The 26,454-nt window shown below is 39.9% G+C and overlaps 1 protein-coding gene across 2 annotated transcripts in view; it reads right to left on the minus strand.

Moving 5' to 3' along the window:
- Positions 1–26,454, minus strand: part of TMEM131 (transmembrane protein 131) — a 184,766-nt gene that overhangs the window by 138,637 nt on the left and 19,675 nt on the right. For both annotated transcript variants that reach the window (XM_084638837.1, XM_084638836.1), the window contains exon 2: positions 18,637–18,698. In XM_084638837.1, coding sequence (XP_084494963.1) covers positions 18,637–18,698 — 62 coding nt within the window. The remainder of the gene's footprint in view (positions 1–18,636; positions 18,699–26,454) is intronic.

The raw sequence follows: 26,454 nt of genomic DNA on the forward strand, positions 1-26,454 counted from the left end.
AGATCGTAAACTTTGTATATCACTGAACAGAACACTGAACAGATTCTCAATATATTAAAATTGTAAACAGGAAGCAAAACCAAAGATCACTAAGATTGACATTTATACAGAAAAGTGTTCTTTTGACTGCCTGGGTTAAATGTAATACATGTAAAATGAGACTCAAATCTCAATGATTGTTTTGAAATCAAGGTGAACTAGGGTAAAATGATACCAAGTCAACGTGAACAGCTCATGAGCATAACTAAATCATTGCACAACTAAAGCAAATGTAAATCTGATGTAGCAGCTTCTATAATTGACATTTCATAAAACTGATTAGTAATCTGTGTAGTCCTGCAAAATCCATAATATATACAGATGCATAACACGAATCTTTTCAATTACATACTCTCTTTTTGGGCAAATTTTTTCTTCCAGCGTCAAATAAATTTGTGGGTGTTCTGTGTTGGAGCTTGGCATGCTCTTTTTCCTGTCTGACTGGGTCCACCTCTCCACCAGCTGTCAGCATGACTGCCAAGTACTAAAACTCTGTATCAGTTATTCCTTCCCAATCCAGACTTTAAAGGGAAGGGACAGTGCTGAGTTGCAAGAAATATTGTTCCCTATCCCACACATTTTTACTATACATACAAAATATATCCCTCTTTCCTGAAAGAGATTCATCAATGAGAGCATATCATTAGCATAAAAAATTTAAAGGAAACATTTGTGAAATCTCACCTACGCAGGAGAAAAGGTAATTATAAAATGCAAAGTTACAATGGCACAGTTAGCACTGTCCAGGATGAAGTTTGCACCTGGTCAAAGTTAAAAATAATGAGATGTATGTAAGCTTCTAGAAGTTACACAGTAAATGAATGCCATTTAGCAAACCTGACCATGTCATTTCTGGACGTAGATCTCTTCTTTCACTTAGAAATAAAAGGCTCCTTTTAACCAGTCTTCTGTGGCAGTAGTTTTATCATAACGACCACCTAATGATAAGCATTTTTTGCACAAACTAATATTAACTGTTTGTCAATTAATGGGATACTGGTTTACTCCAAGATAACTTCAAACTCTGCCTTTTGAGCTAACCATCTAGACAAATACAAAAAAGTTTTACTCCACAATAGTTTTAGTTGTCAACAATTCCAAGATGTGTTCATCTTTACTTTTAGCAGCTATGCCTCCCAAACACAAAAGTAATTTAGTGGGAAATGAATTCTTACGTCTAGGTGAAATGAGGAGAAAATTATTTATCTGATAAAGATAAACCAAGTGGGGTTTGGTTGTAATGGTCGCTTACTTAATGGACACTGGAAGCTGTTAAACAGTAGAGATGACATTTTATGTCTAATAAAACTTGAGATGATACTATCTTTTGAGAGAGAATGTTATTGCTTCAGAATGCTAGAAACTTAATTGCAAATTTAGTTTCTAACATCAATCATAAATCAGCCCCAGGCCTCCGCCCATCATCCATCTTCAAGCTAGAGACTTTCACCAGTTGCCTTATCACATTTAAATGTACTCTTGTGCAAATATTACTCCTGGGGAAATTTTATGCCACTGTGTACACACATAATTAATGTGCCATGCATATTCTCCTTCCTCCCACCCCCGGCAGAAAATAACTTCTGCCGAAAAGTTTTGCACACCAGAGGGCACTGTGGCACTAGAACAGAGCAGCTGATCCCCAGCCATCATAGGGAAGAGAAAGAGGCTGCAGTGCCTTCTTCACACCGGCTGTCGGTCCAGGTCAGGAGACAGGGGATATGTGGAGACAGACAGAAAGGGGAACATGGGGCTGTTGGAGGGGTCACAGACAGGGTTCATAAGAGCTAGTGGTGGACAGACTGGGGTAGGGGCTGAATGGGAATGCAGGTGCAGGGCCACAGGGGGATTGGAGAGAGGATACAGGGCCACATGAGGGAATGGGGCTGGCTGAGCGGGCACACAGACACTTGGGGACAGGCGGTGCAGGGCCACATGGGGGAATGGGGGTGGCTGAGTGCGGGCACAGACAATATGGATGGGGGGAGGGGGTGCAGATATACATGGGGGAAAGGGCCAGATGTGTCTGACTGAATTGGAGAGACCAGAGGTCAGTCAGGGTTGCATGGCGGAAGATCCCTAACAATCCCTCCCCACCTCCATGCCCAAAAAAACCTGTTCCATTCTTTTCCCACCCATACTCAACAACCCTCCAAGCTCACACCCAGACTCCTTCCCAACAATTACTTCCCTCTCCCTCAGCTCTTCCATTACCCAACTCTCCCAAGCCTTTGCACTGCTTCTGAGGGGTGCAGGAAATATAGTTCTGTATTGTAGTTTAAATTAATTATTAATAGAGAACTGAGTAATATGCCTAATAAGGAGTCTATTTGTCAAAAAAAAATGTCCTGAATCTTTATCATCTGTATTGTTTCAAACATACTTGCTGACAGGTATTTTGAAATAAATTACCAAAACTAATTGAAACTGGTGTGATTATAATGTGTTATTTTGACAAATAAAATATGCAGAAATTTAAAATATTGTGCGCATAATTCTTGGCACAGAATTCCCCCAAGAGTAATATACGAATTGCAACAACATGGACTTCAGTTGAACTTAACCTAAATCCACCCTTTCATCCTATATAGGTACAGGTGGTCAGGTGAACTCCAAATCAGGCTAAGTATCAATCCTTGTATTCAGGCCCAGTGCTGGAGATAGCCATCAGCAATATGCAGGACCCAGATTGAAGGGAAGAGGAGTAGGTGAAGCATCAGTTTACATAATCACTGAAAGTGACCTATTAGGGGTGTGGAAGTAAGAGTTAGCAGTGAAGTGTTCAAGGCACTGGGAAGCTGCCAAGCAGGGCCTACATGTATACTTGCTCCCCTATCTGTTTTTTGAGGGGATGGGAAGTCCTTGCCTTTTTTACACAGGCTGGCAGTATTGGTAGAGTGAATAGAACAGAGCTGGTTCTCTGAAATGCATATGGAAGGTGTCTTCCAGCTGTTATCAAGAGGATATATGAGGAAAGACTAGTGAGGTTTCCAGCTTACATATTGGTAAACTGGAGCACACCTAGGGTGACCAGATGTCCCAATTTTATAGGGACAGTCCCGATATTCAGGGCTTTTTCATATATAGGGACATATTACCCCTCACCCCTGTCCTGATTTTTCACGCTTGCTATCTAGTCACACTAAGCACCCCATATGGAGGTGAATAAGTACTCAGATCTCAAGCTGTAAAATGTTAGTCTCTGGCTCATAGTGGGACTGTAGACTGGACAAAGAAAGGTGGGCAAAGTAAGGGGGTGTCTGGCCTAAAGCTAGCGAGTGGCTGGATTATGGGGTAGAGTTAAGGTTGGTGTTGGAACCATAGCTGCAAGTCTCCAGAGTTCCTGGCTTTATATCTAGTTAAAGGGCACTAGAATCTTAAGACTTGTCTGAAAGTTTCCTCTGGTTTTTGCTTTTAAAAAATGAAGTCTCTCCCCTTCATGCTAATATAACTCCAAAACAGCTAAACAGATTATTTACTGAAACCTTTGTTTCTTCAGTGGTGATTGTATGAGTAACAGGCTCTTTTGGCAGCGCTTGATTTCCAGTAAGCTTCAAATGATGTATTCAGGGGGACTGCAAGCTTGTGTCCATAAGAAGAAGAAATAACTGAGGCCTCAGAAAATTATAGGTTTTACAGGTATGATCTGTACAGCTTGCGAGTACCATAAGCATACTATTTCTGGCCTCACGAGCCCATTGCAATGGTAGTCACGGCATTTATAAAGGAACTTTGTAAAACTTCATTGAAATGGCACTTGCAATGCTTACGCTTTCTGGAAGAGCTCAAGAGCTGAGACTTAAAATATTCACGTGCTTTATCACACTGTCTTGAGAACAAATCACCGTAGAAGCCATTTTGACACTTCTTCACTTGAATGTCTCTAGAACACTGGAGAGCAAGTAAGTAGTAGAGACCCCTAACACCAATATCCGAGGCAAAATGCTCCCTCCGTCAGGAAACTTTTGCAAGTTTTTTTTAAACTAATGGAAAATATTTTCACAATATCACAATAGGGTAATTTAATAAAAGGGCATCTGTTTTGAGTCCCTGATGTAGGTTTCATGTTTCAAAATAACCCAACATTCAAGAGGATGCATATTCAACTCTCTGGTTGACTCCAAGCGTTGGACTTTTTCAACAAGATGTCTCTGGAAAAGTGGTAGGATGGTGGCAATAATATTAAATAATCCTGTGGTCCACAGCTGAATTTTTCTAACACTAGTACCTACTTTTAGGCATCTAAATAAAAGTGACCTGATTATCATAACTGCTGAGCACTTGCAGCTCTCAAAAGGAGCCTTTTATTTCAATGCACCAGTTCTCAGAATATTTCATCCTGTCTTACTGGTATAAGTACTAATGAACCTGAACTTTCCATGCACATGTGTGTGAGCTCCCCAAACAGATTTCTGCCCTAGCAGTACACATCTCAAAAATAAAAATGCATGATTTGCACCTTGAAATATCTGAAACTGATAGATAAAATATTACTTACCCTGGTAAACAGAATGATTCAGAAATTCACATTTCTAATCAGAAATAGGAACTTCCTAACATGGCCCTGAATTCTAAAAAAAAAGCAATGTCGGCTTTATTTTTAAACTTTTCTATCTCAGATTGGGGCGCTCACTTTTGCAGTGCTGAATTAAGCATAAAGCATTTGATTCTGTAATTACCTCCCACCCTCAAGATTACAAATCCCATAATATCTAGTTCATGGAGTCTTTCTTCCCTAGAAACATAAGGTCCCTGTGAGTGAGGTTGAGAAGAGTAGCAACTTGAGGAAAGGAAAGAAAAGCTATTTAAAAGTGTCACTGTAGGCACCCTACTATGGTGATTAGTGCACTACAAGAATCTAAAGACAACCTTTGCAAAATTGGGGGATGGGATGGGTGGGAGGAAGGTGAACTGCCGTATTCAAAACAAAAACATTGTCTTAATTACTCACAGATGTCCCTATAATATTCCCTGCCAAATTAAGTCTAATTAAGCATTAAAAAAACCTGTTTCTATTAGTAGAGAATACAAAAAAAAATCAGATAAGAACTCAGAATATAAATCTGCTAATTTTTTCCTTCAATATTCAGCTGATCTAGAGAAGTCAGAAATTTTATTTAAAGGACTACAAACTTCCTTTCATTCACCAGTGAATATCTTCCTAGTATCTAGGATGGAAAACATGTGGAGACAACTACAAATGAAATAAATGCCATAAAGCATGTCAGCCCAATTGGACTTTTAAAATAAAAATTCTTGCAACTAAGGGTTTGTACACACTACCACATGTCAGTATAATTTATGTCACTCAAGGGTGTGAATAAGCCACCCCTATGAGTGACCTAAATTACGATGACCTAGTTGCCAGTGTGGACAGCACCATGTCAGCAGGAGAAGCTCTCCTACTGACATAGCTACTGCCTCTCGCAGAGATGGGTTTATTATTTATTGGCGCAGCTGTGCCACTGTAGCGCTTCTAGCATAGACTACACTGAGAGTCACCCCCGGTATTATTTAAGCAGCAAAACAAATATGCCCAAATGTTAACTCTGCTCCCACTGATGTCAATAGTAAAGCTCCCATTCCAATGGTGAGCACTTTTGGAAATCCCACCCTTAATTTTCTAAACAGAATCAGAAAATCCTTCATTAATCCTTCAGCTTACAAGAAGTGGAAGGTTGGACATATGACCAGGGAAGAGTATAAAAATATTGCTCGGGCATGTAGGAATGAAATCAGGAGGGCCAAATCGCACCTGGAGCTGCAGCTAGCGAGAGATGTTAAGAGTAACAAGAAGGGTTTCTTCAGGTATGTTGGCAACAAGAAGAAAGCCAAGGAAAGCGTGGGCCCCTTAATGAATGAGGGATGCAACCTAGCGACAGAGGATGTGGAAAAAGCTAATGTACTAAATGCTTTTTTTGCCTCTGTCTTCACTAACAAGGTCAGCTCCCAGACTGCTGCGCTGGGCATCACAACATGGGGAATAAATGGCCAGCCCTCTGTGGAGATAGAGGTGGTTAGGGACTATTTAGAAAAGCTGGACGTGCACAAGTCCATGGGGCCGGACGAGTTGCATCCGAGAGGGCTAAAGGAATTGGTGGCTGTGATTGCAGCGCCACTGGCCATTATCTTTGAAAACTCGTGGCGAACGGGGGAAGTCCCGAATGATTGGAAAAAGGCTAATGTAGTGCCAATCTTTAAAAAAGGGAAGAAGGAGGATCCTGGGAACTACAGGCCAGTCAGCCTCACCTCAGTCCCTGGAAAAATCATGGAGCAGGTCCTCAAAGAATCAATCCTGAAGCACTTACATGAGAGGAAAGTGATCAGGAACAGTCAGCATGGATTCACCAAGGGAAGGTCATGCCTGACTAATCTAATCGCCTTCTATGATGAGATTACTGGTTCTGTGGATGAAGGGAAAGCAGTGGATGTATTGTTTCTTGACTTTAGCAAAGCTTTTGACACTGTCTCCCACAGTATTCTTGTCAGCAAGTTAAGGAAGTATGGGCTGGATGAATGCACTATAAGGTGGGTAGAAAGTTGGCTGGATTGTCGGGCTCAACGGGTAGTGATCAATGGCTCCATGTCTAGTTGGCAGCCGGTGTCAAGTGGAGTGCCCCAGGGGTCGGTCCTGGGGCCGGTTTTGTTCAATATCTTCATAAACGATCTGGAGGATGGTGTGGATTGCACTCTCAGCAAATTTGCGGATGATACTAAACTGGGAGGAGTGGTAGATACGCTGGAGGGCAATAGGATACAGAGGGACCTAGACAAATTGGAGGATTGGGCCAAAAGAAATCTGATGAGGTTCAATAAGGATAAGTGCAGGGTCCTGCACTTAGGACGGAAGAACCCAATGCACAGCTACAGACTAGGGACCGAATGGCTAGGCAGCAGTTCTGCGGAAAAGGACCTGGGGTGACAGTGAACGAGAAGCTGGATATGAGTCAGCAGTGTGCCCTTGTTGCCAAGAAGGCCAATGGCATTTTGGGATGTATAAGTAGGGGCATAGCAAGCAGATCGAGGGACGTGATCGTTCCCCTCTATTCCACATTGGTGAGGCCTCATCTGGAGTACTGTGTCCAGTTTTGGGCCCCACACTACAAGAAGGATGTGGATAAATTGGAGAGAGTCCAGCGAAGGGCAACAAAAATGATTAGGGGTCTGGAACACATGACTTATGAGGAGAGGCTGAGGGAACTGGGATTGTTTAGTCTGCAGAAGAGAAGAATGAGGGGGGATTTGATAGCTGCTTTCAACTACCTGAGAGGTGGTTCCAGAGAGGATGGTTCTAGACTATTCTCAGTGGTAGAAGAGGACAGGACAAGGAGTAATGGTCTCAAGTTGCAGTGGGGGAGGTTTAGGTTGGATATTAGGAAAAACTTTTTCACTAGGAGGGTGGTGAAACACTGGAATGCGTTACCTAGGGAGGTGGTAGAATCCCCTTCCTTAGAAGTTTTTAAGGTCAGGCTTGACAAAGCCCTGGCTGGGATGATTTAATTGGAGATTGGTCCTGCTTTTGAGCAGGGGGTTGGACTAGATGACCTCCTGAGGTCCCTTCCAACCCTGATATTCTATGATTCTATGATTCTAATATTTACAAATCTTAAGGAGTCAGTTATACTAACTGCCATTTTCTTTCTACTGGTCCTTTTTAGATAATATGACTTCCTACCAGCACTTGGCTGCATAAAATTCCAAAAAAATGTTAGGCTTCTACATGAAGGTCAGTTTTGACATAAGAACCCAGTCTGAGAAAGTGCTGAACAATGAAAACCTTTACATGCAATCCAAAGTGAAAGCCTAAACAAAATGAATAAAAAGGACAAATAGTCAAAAGGAAACAAAAAGTATATAAAAACCTATACTCAGCTAATGATTGCTGCTGAAACAGCTTGATTTCTCTTAAAAACAACAAGGAGTCCGGTAGCACCTTAAAGACTAACAGATTTATTTAGGCATAAGCTTTCGTGGGTTAAAAAACCCACTTCTTCAGATGAAGCTTATGCCCAAATAAATCTGTTAGTCTTTAAGGTGCCACCAGACTCCTTTTTGTTTTTGTGGATACAGACTAACACGGCTACCCCCGATACTTGATTTCTCTTGACAGTTTGGGAAATATATCTGTCAATGTATTAATTCATTTTTTTTATTAATAGCATTTATGATTGTAGCTTTCAGCCTGGATTAGAACTTCCCTTTTCTAGCAGGCACAGACTACAGGTATGTCTACACCACAGGCACTGCTAAGGCACTGCAGCTGTGTCATGTAGCACTGTAGTGTAGATTCTTCCTACGATGACACAAGGGGATTTTCTGTCAATGCACTTAATCTACCTTTGTGAAGCAGTGTCAGAGCGTGCTTTAAGAGCAGGCTCCAAACAAACAGAGCCACTTCATTACCAGAAACTTTAGACATTAGTTGAAGGAGTAGGGGCAGGGGAAAGAGGCTTTGGCTTCTCCAAGGACACTGACCAAAACCCAGGTACTCAGTGGTGAGGACATGAAGACAGATTTGCATTCAGGTATTTATGATTTTGCATAGATCTGTAACTCTCCTGTATTAAGAGTAAAATGTGCACCTGTTTAAGACACTCCTGTGCAAAGCCTGTGTTCCTTTACTTTACCTGCCATATGTCCCTGACTACAAACCAGAATGCCTATAAAGAGGGGATTCTGGGGGAGCATGCATAAGTGACTCAGGAAGTTTGGGAGGTTTAACACTGGTTAGGGCTTAAGGCAGTTGGACTGTGGAGCCTCACATCTCAAGGAAGGGTTTCATACAGGGAGTCTGCACTTTATTAGGAGTGTACCTCACACAATAAGACACTGCCTGGACTCTTCCCTGATCCAGCTGTTTTGGATGCATGTGGGATCCAAAGGTTGTGTCCAATTAACACAATCTGGTGACTGTCCCCAAGAGGGACTCAGCCAATACTATAAAAACTTGGTCAGAACCAAGCCTCATAAGCGGTTGAAATTACAAATTTGTTGGAATATACTGTTCCCACTGGTTGATAAGCTAGTAGAAAAGGATGGAGAAAGCTCCTAAGCTACCACCGCTTCCCAGGTTTTTTAGATTTCTTTTTAAACCTACTTATAATTTTCTTCAAACATCTAAAGTGGTTTTAATTCCGATACAGTAATTTTCATAAACTATTTTAAAACTAAAATTCAAAACTCAATCCCAGTCATGATATACTAGGGATCTTTCATATCCATTGCTATTTGTTATTAAGGCGTTTCCAGTAGTACAAAAGCTGCTTGCTATGCTGCAGTTGAGCTCTTACAAAGCAACTGCCAAGCTGGTAGGGAGATAACAGTCTCTGCCACCACATTAGCTCTATGTTAACAAACAGAAGAATTAAATAAAGCATAAATGAATATCTTGATCAAGGTAATAAAAATCAAATACCCTCAATCTGTGAGTTAGCTGAACTAGTGGATTGAGAATGAGTCATTTTTGCCCTGTTCTTTCATCACTTAACTCACATGAGGTAGTGAAAACACTAGAGGACTCCAGCTGATGCAATCTGTTCTACTGACATTGGCTTTGCAATACTCATTTACTTTTGGGCACTTAATTTTTTTAAAAATTTCTACCATGCAACAAGACAAAATCCCATTTCTGAAAGGATTCAAAAAAAGGTTTTTGTCAAAACATTTCTCAGGAGCAAAGGTGAAAAACATGCAGACATTTATAGAGTGCACAATCCTAGCACCTCAGAGATTTCCACAATGTCATGGATTTCAGTGTTTTACATTATGAAACTGAGACACTAGTCTTGGTTTATCAAAAAGTGTAGCAGTGTGTGTAAAATACTTCTATTAAAGCTATCAAATCACCCACAATTAAAAGAGTGGCAGACTCCTGGTTAAGACACTATAGCCTTTACAACTCTTCAGCTTGGTTCTTTTAGCAAGCTGTCCACACTGCAAAGTCACTATATTTCCTGTTAGTTTTTGTCCATGAGATGCTGAGGACTGAGGCAGTTATGATTACCTTTGGTGCTAAGCAGAATTTACATGAATCTAGTACCAAAGATCCTGATTATACATAACTGTACATAGTTACTTTTATTGTTGCTTTCCATCCCATTTGGCCCTTCAATGCCTTCAACTGACAGCCAAGACTTACACCCTTTTACAACAGCCAGCTTCTGAAAGGAATTCTGCATACCTACGATTATAGCAGAAAAAATATCCATACTGACTAAAGAGTTTTAGGCTCTCTACGCTATCATTTTTGTAGATATAACTTATGTTGCTCAGATTGCAAAAAAATACACCCCTGAGCAACATAGTTACACTGACAGAAGCACAAGTGTGGACAGCACTATGTTGGTGGGAGAGCGTCTCCTGCTGACATAGCTACTGCCGCTCACTGGGGGGTGTTTTAATTATGTCAACTGTAGAGAGTGGCTACCTGAGCGATCTTACAGCGGCCCTGCTGCATCACTACAGTTGGGCCACTGAAAGCTCTCTAGTGTAAACTTGGCCTTAGAGTGAGCTTGAGGTTCTCTTGCCACTTCTTTAATAGAAGAAGACAGGGTGTATTTATTCTTTAGGATTAAAATGCCCTGCATTAACAGCAGTACCTAACAGCCATTTAAGGTGAGAAGCAGATCACTAACCTAGAAGATAGCTGCCTTACTTGGAGTGGGTGAGTAAACAGACAAATGGGAAAAAACCCACCCACACAACCCTCTTCTGGATTGCCTCAAGTTTATAGTGAATCCCTTTCTTAGGAGACAAGGGCAAACCTTAGCACACACTTCAAATTTGCTCATTTGTCAATAGCCATAAAGAGTTTATTCTGAAAGTTAAAGGTAAGCGTTTATTTGCATTTGTCTTTAAAAATACAGTTCTTAAAAGGCGTGGTAAAGTATCATTCAGCCTAACATAAGGTCACAGCTTGTTGACAGATAGCAATTGTAGTTTATTTCTCCCTTTCCTTGCTCCCAGGTATATATCTCCTTTTAGTAGAAGGAGACATGTTGGCAAACTTTTTAGCCAGCTTTTGAATAGCTACAGAACTGCCAACATCCCTCTTGCACAATTTGAGGACTTTGACTTGCTAAATCTTCATGGACAGGTTTACTTGAGACTTAAGGTAAGTCCCTATTGTGAAAGAAAATTATGGTTAGTGTAGTGTGAAGTTTTCATTGACGATAGTTTGGAATAACTTGCGAGTCACCCCAAACAAGGGCCAACAAAAGCTATAATACACCACATCTTTAAAAATCTATTTTAGAGCAAACAATTTTAGGAAGTCTACAGCTATAAACTTCATTACTGGTTAAGTTGTTCACCTCCTGGCAGTCTCCCTTTGTTACCATGAGTGTATAATATATCCAGGTGACAAAGAGTACTATCAAAATTTTGAAGATCAAAAATTATCCTCCCTCGAGATTAATTTTAGATTTTAAATTCTGCTGTCTTGAATCATCAAGGTTAGAAATGAATGCTGTAAGGCAGGAAGCCTACAATGACAAATGTCTACTGGTGTAAAGATTTTTCTAGCTATTCAGACCCAAATATGGGGTCAAAAACATTCACCCAGAACTGAAAGTTGCCATGCCTATTGCAGTTCATTGGTACTTTAAACAGAAGCTATTTGAGAAAGCTTGCAGGTTTGGAATACTGTATACAGTCCCAAAGGATTTGAATACAGAATGTAGGTGGAAGTGACCAAATCTGCAAAATTAATACAGTTAAAACCCTACCTATCATGGACACAATTACCATGCGTTAATTCAAGCGTATATTCCAATCTAAATTGTTGCACTTAAGTCTTCTAAGTCGTTCCCTTAAGACAAGCAGAACATCATACTAGTGCATACTTTAATACACTCACACCATAATCCACACAAAAAATGACTCTCTCCCCCTACTTCTGAGCAGCACTTTAATAGCAACCTGCTGCAAGGTGTCTCACTCACCAAGGCTTCTTTACTTTTATCAAATCTGATACAGACTATTTACTAGTAAATTAGATTTCTATACTCTGTGGGTGACTAACAATTAAAAACAAACTAAACTAAACAGTTATATTAAGTATTTTAAACAATAAAGGTATTTAGACTACATTTTGGCACACATTTTCCTTGCTTTTGGTGGTCAAAATCTCAGATGCAGTAATTTCTAAAGGGCTCCCAACGAATATGAATTAGCAGTGTTCTACTGTGAGTGTATTTTCCAGGTATATACATGTTTTGATCTTAAAATCAGTAACAAGACTAGTTTTCCTTTCAGTACCAATGATAAAGAGCAAATTGTGCAACAGTCTGCACTTTTGTAATTTGCCTACTGGATAAGTAAATTCCCTCCAGGGTATAAAAGTTTGCTTCTTGCCCTGAAATATGTATCACTTCCTTAAGGAGAGGACACCCAAGAATGTTCCTTAATTTCATAACTGATTTTGTATGCAGAACCTCAGTAATTTTAAATATCTGAATGCTGGTATCTGACTTTCAGACAAGTTTTTTTAAAATTCACAACTTAAGTTATTGCTATGAGTCTCATTCTACAGCACCAGGTAACCCAGAAAAACCTTTGATATTTATGAGAACTTGCATGATGTAAAGAGAGGTGAATGCTCAGTCTTGAATAGTGATGCGTAAAAACATCCTGACAGTGGTGCAGTGTAATATTACAGAAGTAGACACCACAGAACAGGAGTGGCCAACCAAAGCCTGTGAAGGAGCCAGAATTTACCAGTGTACATTGCCAAAGAGCCACAGTAATACGTCAGCAGCGCCCCCCATCAGGTCAGTCGTCTTGTCTCGTCCCATCCCCGCCCCGCTCCCACCCACTGGCAGCCACAGGTTGGCCACCCCTGCTACAGAGTTTACAGCTTCCGTAAAAACAACTGTCCTCTGACAAGATATTCAAGTTGAACTTATGATAAATATATTTTCTCTGTTGGGTTGCATTGGATCAGCTGAAATGAGTAACTGACAAATCACCATATTAAAAACTACAGAACTAGGAGAAAAATAACTTACTATTACAGCAAGAAAACATCAAAATGAAATAGCATGAGATAATATACCGTACAATGATAACTCAAAAGAACTGGCCTTTGAACTGTACAAATATTTTGGCCTTTACTCTACCTTTCTATATTATTCTTGCTAAGTACATTTTTAATATAAGAATAAATCATTAAATTTGTTTCTCCTTTGCTGTTTTACATAGTCAGCTTTCAGAGCATGTGAATAAAATTGGACCAGCAACCACCAACGGAAGCCATAGTAAGTTTACTAACTTACAATTAAGATTGCTAGAATACAAACTTGATACAAAAAGCTATATTGCACATGCAGATAACATTTGCATGACACAAATTCCATGATCATGTACTATTGCTTAAATATATGTCCTCATTTAGATGCAAGCTGCAGTGAGAATGAATCAAGCACTCAATAGAGTTCTTGCCTCATTCACTGTACACACACTTGCCTCATTCACTTAAATGATGCACCTTAAAAATATTTTTCTATAACTTTTCTATGACAATATACTATATTTCAGAAATAGTACATGATCAGATAAGACGACTATCATTATGCACATACAAGGGTACAGAGTTAAGGCTGCATGAAAAACTTTGACTGGCATTTTCCCAAGTGCTGTATCAGGTAACTTTAATATTCTCAGAAGTTTGAAGAAACTTCCTAATATTTTACAAAAGAAATCAGAGATTGCATATACTTTGGCTAGACATTACCAAACGTCCTGCCCTCAAAAGGTGCATAAACATGAAAAATGGTTCCTGGACAATCTTACCTATTGCTAGTGCTACAGTGAAAATACATGAAAAGACCATTACATGACTATAGTGGCATATGAAAATCTGTCATTAAACATTCCAACAACATTATCTCTGAGCTACCTGATTATGCATCTCACTAATCACTAATGTACATATATATATTTTTACTATGGTGTATACAATAAGAGATTAATATGATGATAAAGTGCATAAGCAGGTCTGATGGTTCAGAGTTAGTGGTATTAGAATTTGTAGGGTGCATATACACATTCCAATTTAATAACTGAATATATATATATTTGCTAGTTACCTTTCCTAGTCATTTGCATTCTTAAACCTCCAAACCCCTAAGCATTCATTGTAAAAATCTTATTATGTATTTTGTATAAAGGTTATTTCCGCTAATAATCTTAACTGTATTTTGAGATTTTTTTTGCATGCAAATTTGTATATAATGTCTTAGCCTTACATATTTGTATGTTAGTAATATATAGGGACCAACAGAGAACTAATTGTGCTAGATGTTGTATAAACACTAGACCATACATTTAACAATTAAATTAATTTGCAATTAATTAGCAATTAAAAACTATAAATACTATAATGGATGCGGTAAGTGTTCTATGTTGAGGCAGCCTCATGCTAAGGAACTAGCTGTTCTTGCATGGTTCTATTTTTAATCAGAATGTAACAATTGTATTGTTTTATATAAGAAAAACAACCAATTGTCATCTATTATATTTTGAAACAGAAACTAAGTCATGTAACTACATAACATAGTTACAGTTATGAGATTTTTCTATTTTGAAAATTTCTTACCTTCCCTCCATATAAATTTCTCCAAAGAAATTCTGTTAATCCAAAACCAGGGAATAATTTGGGAAGTTTGATAAAAATCTAGAATGATATTTTTAAGTTACAGTACATGGGAAATGAATGGTTTTCCATATTTTAAAGGGTGCTCACCATAGGCTGCCCATTACTCATTCAAATACAACGTAGACTATAACGTTGAAAATAGTTTTAACCATTAGATTTCCCTCCTCTGAATTCTTAAGTCTGACTACAGCTACTGCTGATCACTGTGGCACACCATAGATTAAATGCCACTACCACTGACAGAAGGACTAAGGAGAGTTCAACCACTGGCCATGTGCTAGCAGTGACACCCATAAGCGGTTTCACAGACTTGCTGAAGTGGCCTGCAACAGCCATGAAGTCCTCAAATAAGAACACTGGCAACATGTGAGAATGCTTCCTCCAAGCCAGACTTTGAAGAGATCCTTTAAAATTACAGGCTCTTTGGGGCAGGGACTGTCATTCCCTATGTTTCTAGATCACTTAGTACTTAGCACAATAGATCCTGCCTCTAAGCACTATTGCAATATAAATAAGTTCCAGATCCCTTGTTCCCACCCCAGCTAGCAGGGTGACTCTTGAGCAACTAGCTCCTACTTTCCCCCACAAGTCTTCCCATTTTCTGTTCACTGATATTCAACTCAGTCCTCTACAAATCTGTGGTTTCCCCCCTCCTCTACTTCCCCCCTCCACTCTAGGCTCTCTCTAGCTTTTTTCCACATCTTCTGCAGGATTCAATTGCACCACCCCCTCTCTATTCCTACCAAAGTTGGCCTGGATGAACAGAAAAGCACCCTGCTCCATTCCTTAAGGCTACCTGCTGATTACGATGCCTCAGCTGGTGAACAGGAAAAGGAAGTCATTTCTGCTTCCCACTAAACTACCAGGCAGCATGTAGGTGTGACGCACTCTATACATAGAGTGTGAATATAATGTAACTAAAATATGCATCGTACAAAAAGTCTCTTGTAAGGTATCATTACAAAGCTTATAATTACTAAGTGTGGTCATCCTATTTGTACAAATGTATCACTCTGGTATCTGAAACTAGAAATATGAAATATAACTCTGAGGGCTTATTGTCGTTATGCAAAGTGTGGGCCAATAATGGTGGTTTGAATACTGATGGCTCCCATCAACCAGGACAATTGACTGTGGATGGCTCTGTTTGCAGGCAGGCCTTCCTGTGAGTCAGGCTGGGAGGAATGAAGGCTTGGGGTCTCACAGGACATGTGATCATGTCACCTGAACTGGAATCCATCTTTAAGCTGGTCATCTTCCACTGAGAAGGAGTGGGAACCCAGAGGGACAAAGGATTCCCGCCTTATGCAAAAGATATATAAGTGAGTGGAACAGAACAAGGGGGGAGCCATCATGGGGAATCCCCTAGCTACCACCTGAGCTGAAACAAGGGCTGTACCAGGGGAAAGGATTGTGTCCAGACTAGGAAGGTGTCCAGCTCCAGTCTGTGAAAGAAACTTATTGAAACATCTCTAAGGGTGAGATTTTATCTATATTCAGTTTTTATTACTGAACTAGACTTAGACCGGCGTGTTTTATTTTATTCTGCTTGGTAATTCACTTTGTTCTGTCTGTTACTACTTGGAACTACTTAAATCCTACTTTCTGCATTTAATAAAATCACTTTTTACTTATTAATTAACCCAGAGTATGGATTAATACTTGGGGGGACAAACAATTGTGCATCTCTCTCTATCATTGTTACAGAGGGAGAACAATTTATGAGTTTACCCTGTATAAGCTGTATACAGGGTAAAACAGATTTATTTAGGGTTTGGACCCCATTGGGAGTTGGGCATCTGAAAGACAGGCACACTTCTGTAAGCTACTTTCAGTTAAGCCTACAGCTGTTGGGGGACGTTGTTCAGACTTGGGTCTGGGTTTGCAGCAGGCTAGCAGGTCTGGCTCAAACCAGGCAGGGCACTGAAGTCCTAAGCTGTCTGGGCAGGAAAGCAGGGGCAGAAGTAGTCTTGGCACATCAGGTGGCAGCTCCCAGGGGGTTTCTGTGATCCAACCCATCACAGTAGGAGCAAGGGATCACTGAGAATCACTTCTGAAATTTCAGGTTAGAGAGTACTCCAAATACCCCAAATGTTAACATTGTGAGCAAACTGACTCTTGGACCTCCATGCATCAGAGAACTCTAGGAGAGAGAAGTCACTGAATACGTGATGAACAATAGATGTAAGCATTATTGACTTGCCACCACATTTTGTAATATCACTAAAATGTGAAATGTGACTAATGATAGTTACATTTTCCATCAACTTCCTGGCAGAGATTAATTGGTGTAAGCCCTGGAGTATTCAGTTCTCAATGACTGAGATCTGCAGGCCCTGTGATGTATTCTATAACCATTAACCCAGAAATGTTACTCTTGACCGCTACATTAGTACCATGACTCTCCTAGTGCCTACTGTATACTTCGAGGTAATAGCTTTTACAAGCTCAGGTGAGCTACAAGTAGAGTTTACAATCTCTGTAAACCCTGAAACAAATAATTGAGTCAAATGCAGAATTACACTGCTCTCGATCTCCACCCAATTCGTAAGCACTACTGGATTTTAAGCTGATTAACTATCATAAGACCAAGTACCGAAGGGCTCTCAGTTGTCATGAATTTCACCATCTTCCCAACTGTGCTGGCAACAAATGAGAAACATGGGACTTGCCTATATAAAAAGGCTGCACAAGTTTAGTTTAAGGTATGATTTTAACCTGGCTTATTTAGTTAAACTAGTGCAAACCCTTGTAAGGACACTTATTTCAGTTTAAATCAGGTTTATTTCTGTTTACCTTAACTCAATTAAAGAATCATTTTAAGCAAGACAAAATTAAGTCACTAAAATCAAAATAAGAGTATCCACACAGGGGGTTTGTACCTATTTAAAACTGATTTTCGTTTAAATCATACCTTAAGTTAAATTAGTGCAACTTTCTCACACACACAAGGCCTTGCACGTTAGGCAGAGCCCCGTGTATAAATGTAATTATGCACATGTATCACTTGCCACTAGATTGTGCTTCATCATTTTTTTTAAATGAGACCTTAGATTAGATTTCTACCCATGATGGTTGTGAAGACAACCTTCAAAATGGATGAGCTATAGACCGCCTGAAACAAAAACTTAGAGAAACATGAACAACCTTGTTCGTCAAGGGTGTTAACACCAAAGTCCAATGACAATTTAAATCTCAACATTAGCAATTTCATTGCTGATCAATTTAGCTGAATCAAGCCAAGGCACTACTGTTATTTTTGGACATAATGGCAGGCACAAAGGCAGTATACAGTAGGCCAGTTACCATCAAAAGGTTGCAGGAGCAAGAAACAAGGAACTCAAACAGCCCTGCCAAATGCAAAGTAACCTAAGCTACTATCACTTAAGCGCGACTGGTGGCAGTAAAGGTAGGAGTGGTAGTACAAACAAGGTACTGGCAGCCAATGATGTTTTAAGCCCTGCTAGGAGCAGGTGCACATGACACAGGGACTGATAACAGTGCCAGCTACCTAGAAACCTCTCTACACTAATGGTCCCCCTCATCCCTCTCCCACTCACTCTGCTACCACCAATGGGCTGAAAAAGTGGTAGTATTGGTGGGCAATGTTAGCAAAAGTTATGCCTAGTGTACACACAGACTTTGCGATGCCCGTATCTAATGTTCCATTCAAATGAATAATATTGCTCATACAATGCAGTTTAATTATTTCTATTGGCTTGCAGCAAGACAATAGAAAAAATATGTTGAAGATTTCATGAAGTCAGTTAAGAAAATCTACAGTTTTAGCGGTACTTCCTAATTTACTTAAATCAAGATCCACTAAACCAAGAGACATTGAACAACAGCTAGCAAGTTGAAAAAGGGATGAAAGTTACAGAATTGATAAAAGACAGAGGTGATCTAAAACTTTAAACTGATATGTTCTTATGACTGTTTACCTGCAATAAGCCTCCTTCATTGAAACGTAGCACTTCTATTATGCTATCCGACTGGATGAAAGCTGTGAAGTAAAGGGAAAGCTAGTTACTGAGAGAAATATTCTTTATCCCATAACATTAACAAATGTAACTGGAAGTGTTATATTTGCCTTACACAAACAGTTTATTTGAAAGCTACAGTTCCTTAAGTTACATGAGTATCCAGCACCATATGAAAATCCCAGCACCCCCACAAGAAAATCCCAGACTTTTGCTATGAAAGATGAGGAGCAACAACCAAAGCTTCAATACCATGTCTTAGTGACTAACCCTCTGACTATCCCACCAAAGATACACAGCTCAATTCCAAGTCCTCTGTGCAAGCACCACGTTTTTCTATGTTCTGAATCCAATTTTTCTAGTGTAACTGAAGGACTGGTTGAATTAAATGTCAGCAATTCATCCAAGCTGCTTATTCATGAAGGAAGCACGACCATGGCAGTATAGCCGCTGATTAGCTATTTTTAATCAATAAGCATCAGTAGTGATCATCCTGGTCAGACACTGAAATATAACGAAAAATGGTAACTGAGCATCATTCTTTAATTTCTAGTTTAAAACTAACTAGAACTCAACTACTTCAGTTGTCTGTCTTAATTTTGACTTCCATTATATCCTAAAAGATTTTAGAGTAGTGAATAACAGAGCGCATTACAGCTGTCGTATCTGCAAAGTTCAAGACAAAAACCCTCAAATACTTGAGGTTCATTTCATATCAGCAGTAGAGCTGGTCAGCAAAATTGAAACATTTTTTCCATAACACTTCACTGGTTCATCAAAATCTAAATATTTTGTGGAAACTGATTCAGACAGACTTCTGATGAAACCCTGCCTGGTCTCCTCCTAGCTCATCCACCTAGTTCTAGGGCAACCCTGCCATGCAGAGTGCCTTGGAATTGGGGACCACCGGGCTACCTGGATCCACTGACTCACTGCAAGTTGGGGACCTCAGCTCCCAAGGCCCTTGGTAGCCTGCAGCACATCAAGCACTCCCAGGATCCTGGTTCTCCTTCAGCCCACTGGATGAGCCCCAGAGCTTGGGAGGCAGTGCTCCCAGGGCTTCCCATTCCTGGCTCTTGGTCAGCCCAATAGGCCTACTAGTGAAGGCCCGACTTCCAGGCTTCCTGGGTCCAAGGCAGCCCATCAGGGGGCCAACGTGGAGTCAGGAACTCTGTAAACCAGGGGTGGCCAACCTGAGCCTGAAAAGGAGCCAGAATTTACCAATGTACATTGCCAAAGAGCCACAGTAATACGTGTGCAGTGCCTCCTACCCACCGGCAGCCCTGCCAATCAGCACCCACCCATCCTGATCAGCTGTTTCGTGGCGTGCAGGAGGTTCTGGGGGGAAGAGGAGGAGTGAGGGCATGGCAGGCTCAGGGGAGGGGGCAGGAAGGGGTGGAGTGGGGTTAGGGCCTGTGGCAGAGCCAGGGGTTCAAAGAGCACCCCCCGAAACATTGGAAAGTTGGCGCCTGTAGCTCCAGCCCCGGAGTTGGTGTCCATACAAGGAGCTGCATATTAACTTCTGAAGAGCCATAGTTTGGGCACCCCTGCTGTAAACCCTGCCAACTGCAGACTGAAATAAATAAATCATCAGTTTCACTGCAGCTCACAGCAGCTAGTCAGTGGCTGAACTGATCAGACTCGATGAATTTGAGTCAGCAGCTGCCAGTGCTTCCAGGGTCACCACCTTCAAGGCAGCCAAGCAGGTGGGTAGCTGGAAATGCAAGGGAGCATATTTCATTTAAAAATACTGCATTTCAGTATTTCCAAAATGAAAAAAATTGCTAAGTTTCAGTTCTGTGATTTTAAATTGTGGTTTTTCATCCCATTTGGGACAAAAAAACATTTAAAAAACTCAAATTTGTGCAGAACTGAAGTTTGGTTTCCCAATTAGCTCTAACCAGATTGATTTGCTTTCCGTAGCGCTAAAGAGAAGATACTGCACTGGATGCCTGCTGGGGTAATTCTCTTAAGGTGGCGGCGTTTAACTTTTTCCCCCGCAACACGGGCGAACTCCCTTCAAAGTTTGATTCACTGCACAATATTCAGCTACTGGGGCCAAGGGCGAGAAGTCAGCCCTGATCTATAATGTGTTGCCATTAGACCACTGAGGCAACTTTCTTGGCCCTTCCCTTCTGTTTCAGCAGCTAAAGCAAAATATACCATTATCCAATTTATTTATTCAATCTAATTATGGAGTTTAGTTTATAAAAAGTCTCAGAGGTCTAGTCTATAAATATAGTGCTATGTAAAAAGTAGTATTTTAATGTACTCTGTAGAGCCCTTTCAGCTAATTTTGCTAAGTGAGCTGTAGCTCACGAAAGCTTATGCTCAAGTAGATTGGTTAGTCTCTAAGGTGCCACAAGTACTCCTTTTCTTTTTGCGAATACAGACTAACACGGCCGCTAGTCTGAAACCTAACAAAATACTGTTTTTCCTCACAGTGCAGTTATGGAAGAGAGAATCTACTTTATCCTGCCTTACACACTGACAATATTTTGCATTTCAATTACGGAATCTTTATTATTGATAACAGAAAGAACACAGTTTGGTTTTGAGTTCACAGGCTGAGTTTATAAACTTTGCAGTTAGAAACAACATGTTTTTACTTGTGAAGCGAGAAGAGGATACAGAACCCCAGGATGTCATTTTACAGCATTGCTTTGTCAGCCTCCAAACTTTAGAACTCAAAAGCAAAGTTTCAAATACAAGGCTGCAAATACAGCCCAGCTCATCCTGGTATGCTTCAGTATTATGTGGGGCGCCAAATAGTTAATCTTAGCATAAGTGTTCTGTAGTATCTTAACAGTTTTCAGAGTATTAGTGGCACAGTGGCATTAGTGGGAACAGGTCATTCCAGTGTCAGCTTGCTTTTGTGTATTTGAGTTACAACCTTAATGTTTTCCAAACACTCCTGTGTAGATCAATTAAGTTATGTTAAATATGCAAACAAAAAAGCAGTAATTGTCTTAATCTATTAACTCTGTTTTGTATTACAGAGTGCCTATCCTAGCAATCAAGCACTTATTTACAAAATTACAAACTACAAAGGAAAAAAAAATCAATCAAAAGCCATTTAATTTAGCTCCTATATCATATCATCAAGCTCATTAGGACTTGGGCTCTGAATCCCTAATTGCAAAGTCAGTGGAATCTCAACTGAGAAATTACAACCATCAGTCCTAGAAAGTTTAATCCTAGTAACTCAGAACATGAGTCTTCCAGTCAAACTAATTGCCAATTCAAGTATAATAGACAAGTTCTCAGGTAACCCATAATTTTTGACTTGTATATGTCTTGAACCCACCCAGGCCATCCAAGACTTTAAAGGTGAGGTGCAATGGAAGTACAGTAGTGAGTAGAAAAAGACAGCATTGACAGAAAAGCTTTTTTAACCAGTCCATTTTTAAACACAATATCAAGAATTTTAGATCTGGTCTTCAATACTCTACCCAGAAATTTATCCTGGAGAACTTCATGTAGCTTTGAAGCTCTATGCTTTTAACTGAGGGACAAAGTGAGAGATCAGGCTGGGCTGAATTTTTAGCAAAGAGATCCACCACTCCACACTACAATTTTAAGTATTTGAGTTACAACTGTGTTAACAAAAAAAAAACACACACACACTGTTGTAAGAATTTGTGAAGAAGAACATTCCTTCCCCTCAATCGAGTTTTAGTTGCTTGTTATCTGTGACGACATACTTCTGTAAATTCTCCAGTTGTAAAGTCTTTGGGGGGAAAAAAAGGGTAGACAGGACTCGAGTATAATGTAACATATGCTGGAACACCTACCTTCCATTAAAATACCACTTTCACACCTTCTACATACATCGTAACTCAGCAAAAGAGGCAAAGAGCTCTTTTTTCCCCCAACGCATGTGCCACGTAAAAATCAGAGGTCCTGAACTGCATGCTGAAATGACTGTAGCCTCAGGAGGTTCAAATTCGTAAACAAAGAACGTACTGCAGTTGCAGTGGGGGAGGTTTAGGTTGGATATTAGGAAAAACTTTTTCACTAGGAGGGTGGTGAAACACTGGAATGCGTTACCTAGGGAGGTGGTAGAATCTCCTTCCTTAGATGTTTTTAAGGTCAGGCTTGACAGAGCCCTGGCTGGGATGATTTAATTGGGGATTGGTCCTGCTTTGAGCAGGGGGTTGGACTAGATGACCTCCTGAGGTCCCTTCCAACCCTGATATTCTATGATTCTATGATACTTTTCCAAAAGTCACTACTGTAACTTAACACACAGCAGCTCACACTCTATAACTATGTCAGAGAGTCCTACAACCAAGCAGCTTGAGTGCAGGCAGCTCTCCTTTAAAACCCACAAGCTTCCTCAGCCACTCTCTAAGTCATTTTTGTATTTCATATATCTTAAACCTTCTGCAACATCTGCTGCTTTATGTTTAAGTGAGTGATTATTTTAAATAAAAGTGCCCTTCATCATTATATCACTTCACAAGACATGTTTTCAGAGAGCAAGTGACAGTTAGAGCTAGGCGAAGTCACGGCCAGCAGCCAAACTGTGCAGCGGTGCTTCACAGCAGCGGTGGCTCCCAAGTCAGCCTGTGGTTAAGCTTCTGTGGTTAAACCTTTTATTTTAGGTGACATACTCACTGACTCTCAAACCTTTGTTTCCATTTTCATAAAAGCAAAGCAAAACTTGAGTGAATAACTGCAGCTTAACAACATTAAATATGTGTTGCATGTAACTTCTCAGACTCCCACTCTGATTGAACTCACTAAATTCAGATGAGGAGTCTTGGGAAGTTGTATTTTAAAATTTCCTTTACAGACAGCTTGCCCATTTTTAGTCTAGCCAGGGGAAGTCTCCTGTAAAGTAGATAACTGCACATCACTGACAGAAGTGATGTCATAAGCAATAGCAGCTAGTAAAAGTATTGTAGCCCATATATGCCGGCCATTCAGTGATATGCTTCAAGATGCAACCTCAAAAACTTAAATTCTTCATTTAAGACAGCTTTCCTATTAAGCAACTTTTTTTTGTCTTCCTTAATATTCATACACCTCAGGTCACTCAAATATCTTTCTTCTAAGTTAACTTTCTACTGTCCCAACAATCCTTTCGCAGAGAAACTGAAATAATCCACAATCACTCATAGCAACTGATTGTGATGTTACTGGAAAAGGCAAAAGAGAAGACATAGGAAAAATGTTATGCATACATAAACATCTTAATAAATCTCTAAACATTTGAAAACAAATCTAGTAGTCTAACAGTTGTTAAATATACATAATATCTGTCAGAGCAAAGACATATTTGCACAAGGTGTGATTTAACATTCAGTTGGACTGCATAATTTTGATCCAATGTTTTTATACTAAAAGCTGCTTTATGAACACTTAAGTAATGAGACATGAATTTCTGTTCAGTAAATAATATTGAAGTAAGAAAGTTCATCAAGTTAGTTTGGCAAATATGCTGTTGCATGTGATTATTTAAATTCCACTCTTTTCCACAACTTGGAACAGTCATTTCTGAACTTTAAAAACAAATGTTAAACATGACATGCTGAACCATCAGACACTCATTTGGTGACAATTGCCAGACACTGAAATATTACAGTGATTCTGACCATCTACATCCTTTTATGGGCCTAAAGTCGTTCCTTTTACTTCCCTCTTGTTTGATCTTCCCTTGTCATGTCGCATGTTTAGACAGTAAACTCTTTGGGTCAAGAACCCTGGTGTTTTTTAATTGTAAGGTCCTAGCTTACTTTGAAGTACGGTAAAAACAAGTAATTTCTTGCCTATGCCACCATCCTTCAGGTTGATACAGCTACAGGCCGCACTATCCAACACCACCAACCAACCTCTTGTTTCCTGCCCTAAATCAAATGTGTAGGAGTTAATACAAATATGCATGTGAATATATTTCTCTCTCTCATTCCCTAGTAAGGAAATACCATTTACCAAATACAGATAGTTTTCAGCCCCTGTCAAGGTTCCTTCCCCACTCTGAACTCTAGGGTACAGATGTGGGGACCTGCATGAAAAACCCCTAAACTTATTTTTACCAGCTTAGGTTAAAACTTCCCCAAGGTACAAACTATTTTACTTTTTGTCCCTGGACTTTATTTCTGCCACCACCAAGCGTCTAACAAATATAACAGGGAAAGAGCCCACTTGGAAACTTCTTTCCCCCCAAAATCCCCCCAAGCCCTACGCCCCCTTTCCTGGGGAAGGCTTGACAAAAAATCCTCACCAATTTGCATAGGTGAACACAGACCCAAACCCTTGGATCTTAAGAACAATGAAAAAGCAATCAGGTTCTTAAAAGAAGAATTTTAATTAAAGAAAAAGTAACAGAATCACCTCTGTAAAATCAGGATGGTAAATACCTTACAGGGTAATCAGATTCAAAATAGACAATCCCTCTTGGCAAAACCTTAAGTTACAAAAAGATACAGAAACAGGAATATACATTCCATTCAGCACAACTTATTTCATCAGCCATTTAAACAAAACAGAATCTAACACATATCTAACTAGATTGCTTATTAACCCTTTACAGGAGTTCTGACCTGCATTCCTGTTCTGGTCCCGGCAAAAGACAGCACAGACAGAGAGAACCCTTGGTTTCCCCCAGGCACTCCAGCTTTGAAAGTATCTGGTCTCCTCATTGGTCATTTTGGTCAGGTGCCAGCAAGGTTGTCTTAGCTTCTTAACCCTTTACAGGTGAAAGGGTTTTCCCTCTGGCCAGCAGGGATTTAAAGGTGTTTACCCTTCCCTTTATATTTATGACAGCCCCATACAAAAAACATAATATGCTTGGGCCTGGGACACAAATAATACAGATCTATAATCCATCAGAAAACCAGAAGAAGGGTTAATTTGGAAAAAAAAACCCTCCAAAACAAGGTAGCACTTAGCACCATAGCTTCCTAACCAACACCAGAAAGTTATAAAGTTGTACTGTACAACCAATATACTAAACTGAATAAGTTTGTATTCAGCCCAACACCTCTAAAATGTATCATGCCTCCTGGTGCCTAAAGACAGCAATTTAGTTTAGGTTTCAGAGTAGCAGCCGTGTTAGTCTGTATTCGCAAAAAGAAAAGGAGTACTTGTGGCACCTTAGAGACTAACAAATTTATTTGAGCATAAGCTTCCGTGAGCTACAGCTCACTTCATCGGATGCATTCAGTGGAAAACCTGAATTCCACTGAATGCATCCGATGAAGTGAGCTGTAGCTCACGAAAGCTTATGCTCAAATAAATTTGTTAGTCTCTAAGGTGCCACAAGTCCTCCTTTTCTTTTTGCAATTAACTTTAGTTTTTTATCTCCGTGATCTAAATACATGAGGCAAAGGATGACAAAAAGAGATGTAGTAAATACAAGCAGAGTAATTAAAGTAATGGTAGGCAGGCATCATGTTAGTTCCACCTTTTATTTTTATGTTAGGGAGAAGAATTGCTCAGTGTTCTTTTTAAAATATTTCTTTATATATTTATAAAATCAGTGAGTGTCTCCCCTCAGTCTTTTCTTTAGAATGACTACATTCCCAATTCTAAACCTTTCCCTTATGAGTCTTATTTATGAAACTTGTTACCATCTGTTCTCTGAATTATCTCCAAATTTGTCACTTTGGAAGTGTGATGCCTAACTTACCAAAATGGGTAAAAGCCAATGAAAAAGAAAAAAAATCTTTTGTACTCTACATTAATTTTTAAATTAAATTTTCCAACCCATTCTCTATGACTAAGCTCACTGCGAGCTAATTATAACCATGAGCCAATCACAATATGCTCAAT

Source organism: Lepidochelys olivacea, assembly GCF_965140295.1.
Source record: "Lepidochelys olivacea isolate rLepOli2 genome assembly, chromosome: 1".
Lineage (NCBI taxonomy): Eukaryota > Metazoa > Chordata > Testudines > Cheloniidae > Lepidochelys > Lepidochelys olivacea.